Source organism: Rutilus rutilus (assembly GCF_951802725.1).
Source record: "Rutilus rutilus genome assembly, chromosome: 9".
Taxonomy (NCBI): domain Eukaryota; kingdom Metazoa; phylum Chordata; class Actinopteri; order Cypriniformes; family Leuciscidae; genus Rutilus; species Rutilus rutilus.
This window is the reverse complement of record NC_140223.1, coordinates 44,437,539-44,442,150: the sequence shown is the minus strand read 5'-3', so window position 1 is coordinate 44,442,150 and position 4,612 is coordinate 44,437,539. Positions and strand designations below refer to the sequence as shown.

General features: G+C 44.4%; 1 protein-coding gene across 2 annotated transcripts; it reads right to left on the bottom strand.

The window, feature by feature from the left end:
* Positions 1–683: 683 nt before the first annotated feature.
* LOC311297656 (uncharacterized protein) lies at positions 684–2,248 on the bottom strand. 2 transcript variants are annotated; one of them, XM_084420043.1, is made up of 3 exons: positions 2,159–2,248; positions 1,325–1,862; positions 684–1,207 (listed from the first exon to the last, which is right to left on the bottom strand). In XM_084420043.1, exons 2-3 carry the CDS (start codon positions 1,805–1,807, stop codon positions 890–892), a joined length of 801 nt encoding a protein of 266 aa, XP_084276169.1. In that variant the 5' UTR covers positions 1,808–1,862; positions 2,159–2,248; the 3' UTR covers positions 684–889. The 2 variants fall into 2 exon arrangements, with proteins under 2 accessions (XP_084276169.1, XP_084276170.1); XM_084420044.1 differs by having other exon boundaries at positions 1,472–1,862.
* Positions 2,249–4,612: the final 2,364 nt, after the last annotated feature.

The window sequence follows — 4,612 nt, the reverse complement described above, 5'->3', positions numbered from 1 at the left end:
TCGTCCGGTGTGCGACCACCTTTAAGGTGCTGTTTTCTTTGAAGCCGAAGAACTCTGTTGTTAATACTGGACAGCTTACTTTTTTCGGGTGTGGACAGAGTGTTCCACTCTAGCTGCGCGGGCGCGGACGAGCGCTGCGTCGTCTTCTTATTTGACAGGTGTCAGCGGGTGCAATACTGCCACCTGAGAGGTCAACCAGGTACTGGCGCTGGAGTATTTACGTGTCATGTTATCATAAGAGTCCTATTCATTTTAAACATTGTGGTTATCGCCAATACCGGTATATTGTCACACTCTAAATTAACACAATGTCGATATTTCATGCTTTGAATATCACGATTATCGTCAACACCGGTATATTGCGACACCCCTAATTCAGAGTGAAAAGGAACAGCTACTTGACACTAAATGCAACTGTCCACTGAATTTCATTACATGCAATAAAACAAATAAATACAACACACCAGTCTTCATAGAGAAACAGATTTATTAACTATATACATATTAGAAAAATTTGGAAAAGTACTAAATTCACCATATGGAACAACAAAAGAACACAAACATAAAAATAAGCATTTATGAACTATATAAAATATAAGTATATAAAAATATATGTATGTGCACTGTACTTAAATATATATAATAGTTTATTGTTGTTTAATATTTATTATATATTTCAATATGTATTATAGTGTAATTATACATCCTTATACATACTCACATATACATATTTTTGTATTTTACTGAATATTGTTTTCATAATAATACAAGATTTAAAAAAGTGCACAGTATAATACTTTAAAATTAAATATGGCTGGAAGATTAAAAAAAAAACAGAGCTGAGCCAACCAAGAGAGCAAAATGAATAAATCACACAGACACACAAGTGTTATTTTCTCATATTCTGTAACCACTGCTCCTTGGTAATTGTCTCTTTATTTGGGCAAAATATTTTGCCTTTGTACTGGCTATGGCCAGTTTCTTGTGTACGAAATTGGCCACACTTTCTGCATGTATTTGCATTTACAGTACGAGCAGCATACATCACCCTGTCTTTGTCAAATTGGTCCAGGTTCTGCCACAAACCCACAATGGTCGCAACTTGTTGGTTGGTAAGTGTGAGGCTCGCCTGTGTGCACAGCTCCACCAGACACTCCGCCAACTCATCTACCCGGTCCATTCCAGGAATGCAGTGCTTGTCAACAGCCTGGAAAAATATAACTGTTGGTTAGATAATTACATGCTGTTAAGTGAGTTTGTGGATTTGCTGCTTAAGGGCGAATGACTAAATGAGAAACAATTGGTCTAGAAAAGAAAATTTTACCATTGCTGAGGGCAGTGGTGCAGCTGATGGAGTCTGGACACCGGGCACTGGTGGAGCCTGGAAACAGGGCAGTGGTGCAGCGGAAGGAGTCTGAACACCGTGCACTGGTGGAGCCTGGAAACAGGGCAGTGGTGCAGCGGGCTGAACCTGAATGTTGGGCAGCAGTGCAGCGGAAGGAGTCTGGATACCGTGCACTGGTGGAGCCTGGAAACAGGGCAGTGGTGCAGTGGGTGGAACCTGAATGTTGGGCAGCAGTGCAGCGGAAGGAGTCTGGACACCGGGCACTGGTGGAGCCTGGAAACAGGGCAGTGGTGCAGCGGGTGGGACTGGTGGATCTATAAGGAATGAGTCATCTAATGCCACAAGATTTGTCACTGTGGCTTCCTCTCCCAACAAATCAATGAAACCCTCATCCTCTTCCCCTTGCTCCTCCACATCTATCTCCTCCACCAACTGAGAGGTCCTATCGGAGGTAGGGCACATGTCCTCCAGGGGCTGACTATTCTGCCTCAACAAATATTGCACTCCAATGAGCTCCCTTGAGGAAATATTTGGAACAGGAAACATTTTTAAAGGAAATTAATCAGAAAGGTTTATTAAAATGCAGTAAATCTTTTTGTTGTCAGCTTGTGCATGAACAAAAAATCTGTAATTCAGAGGGCATCAGTATGAATTTTATTTTCTGCCCTGACACCTAGGACACAGAATCCAGTGTACAAAAATTCTGGTAGTATTATTTTTCTCTGATCTGTCAAAAATTACATTATTTTTGTCCAGAAACACATGCAATTTTACCAAAAACATTGTGAACTGCATTTATCAAAATATATTTACCTGTGTATACTGCAGGTGGAGTGAAGCTAGGGACCAATTTCCTGCCATACAACTTCTTGTAGTTCTCATTGACAGAGTAAACCAGCTCCCCTGTGTAAGTACGCAGGGTTGAACTTCCACCTGCAACAGCAGCAGCCACCCGGTCCTGATTCCAGCGTAACAAACCTTCAAGGAGGTAAATCTGGAAGTTCAGGCTGTTTGCGCTGTTCCCTAGAAAAATAAATAGAAAGCCAAACATTGTTTTGAGAAACTGCAAAAGAGAAAATATTATCTGTTAACTGCAAATATCTAAATAAACAGGAATTAGTGGCAAGATGTAATAATCTGTCATGACAAACCTGGAATAAATCTGTTTAGGTGGCAGTGAAATGATTCCAGGGATGTGGAGCCTCTGGCACACCTATACGTTTTTAGAACCATCCCACCCTTGTTTATGGTTCCAGTTTCCGTGTAGAGTGGCACATCTGGAGGGTCCTGGATACAGGTGACGTGCCGTCTCTGGACATGCCAGATGTGCTGCATCCTCACACTGTCAAGGAGAGGAACACCAAGGGTGTCATTCCCCTTGCCACCCATGAGCTCTCTGATGAGCATATCAAGGAGGCGGATAGTGGCGGAACCTAGACATAAAAGTAGGGTACAACTGGTGGGCATTAGTGGTGCATCCTACTGCCAAACGTCGCATAAAATGCCAAATGTCTAGGCGAACGATGACATCGGGCCAGCTGCTGAACCGTCTCTTTAGTTTAGTCTCTCCCACTTCCTTGCAACAGTCACAGTCCACATACAGGATAGTGGGAGGATCAACGCCAGCTCTCTGGTACCTCTCCATAAGCCCTGCAGCCATGAGGTCTAACCCAGCCCCTTCATTCGCAGTCAGGACACTCATCAGCACCTGACCTACCTCATTGCCTACTGAGGTAAGCCACTGTGCTGTGCCTTTCGCAGGCCCACTCAACTTCTTGGTGATCTAAAAGAAACAATAAACATAGAAAATAATACAACATACATCCAAATCAGTAACATTGAAAAATAAAGCTATTTTGGTCTAACAATTAATTATAGAAAGGAGTACAGTCATTAAAGCAGCTCCTCTAACCTTCTTAGTTGAATCCATTTTTAAAATTGATCCATACGTGGATGTGATGCTGGCCTTGATGTGATCAAGCCTGTTGAGGATGTCCTGACTGTATACAGTGAGGAGCCATTTGTAGCTGGGTACTGGAGCAAGTGGTGGTGGTTCCTGTGCAGTGCAGTGGCTGCAGGCCAGGCTTATCTAAAAAGGCCACACACTCTGATGTGTACCGAGCCACACGTTTTAACCACTCCTCACTGTGGTTCTCCCTCAGCTGGCCGATGATCCTCACTGGGCCATTCCCCATGCCCCTCTCACGCAACAAGCGAATAACTCGAATGTCACAGGCATACCTTCGAAAAAAGTATTTATTCAAGTATCTTATTATCAGGTATCTAATTATTGTAAGAAGTATTTATCAAAAAAAGGTAGCATATGAGCAACATGACTGCAAAATATTTACTTGCGTGTGAGGATGATCCTGAATTCAGATCGATGGGCCAGGTCCAACTGCTGCAGCACAGCATGACTCCAGGACAGGTAGCTGGTTCTACATCTGGTACAGATCAGGGTCTCTGTCACCAGGTTGTAGTATCTGTCAATATCTAACACCTGTCGTACTCTCCTGTGCAGACCACCACCACACAGCTGATGCCTGGCACAGGCAGGATTAGTACACTGGAGCCGCACCTTCCATAGCCTATATGGCATCCAGAGTAAGGGAAACTAGGTGGTTCGTGGGAATTTTCCCATTCATTTAAGTAGCCATTGTCAGCCTAGGCACTCGAAGGTCCGCGTGCACGAAATGGACGACACGAGCTGCTTAAACCAATGGTGGCGTGGACGTTTTGTAAAATCGCATATAAAGTGGCCAAAATTAGCATAAATTACGCCTCTGGGGGTGCCAGCGCACTACGGGGAGGTCCACCAAGTGCTTTTGGGGTCCGCCAACGACCTACTCTTCACCATAGTCCTCCTCAGTGCCACAAAGCGCCTGTTTTGACCCCTAACCACCTATCCTCCTCTTCATTGCCACGAAGTGCCTATGGGGTCCCCTGACCACCTAAACTTCACCATAGTCTTCCTCATTGTCCACGAAGCGCCTATTTTGTCCCCTAACCACCTATCCTCTTCTTCATTGCCACAAAGTGCCTATGGGGTCCCCTGCCCACCTAAACTTCACCATAGTCTTCCTCATTGTTTACAAAGCGCCTATTTTGACCCCTAACCACCAAGTGTTTTTTTGTGAGTGTGTGTAGACGTTCCCCTCTCTGTATGTTTTTGGGGGCCGTGTGACGCAGCTTTCTATGAAGTTTCGGGCCCCTAGCACCTCCAGGGGCCGAACGAGGTTCAGTGTGGTCCGATTGCCCCGAAATTGA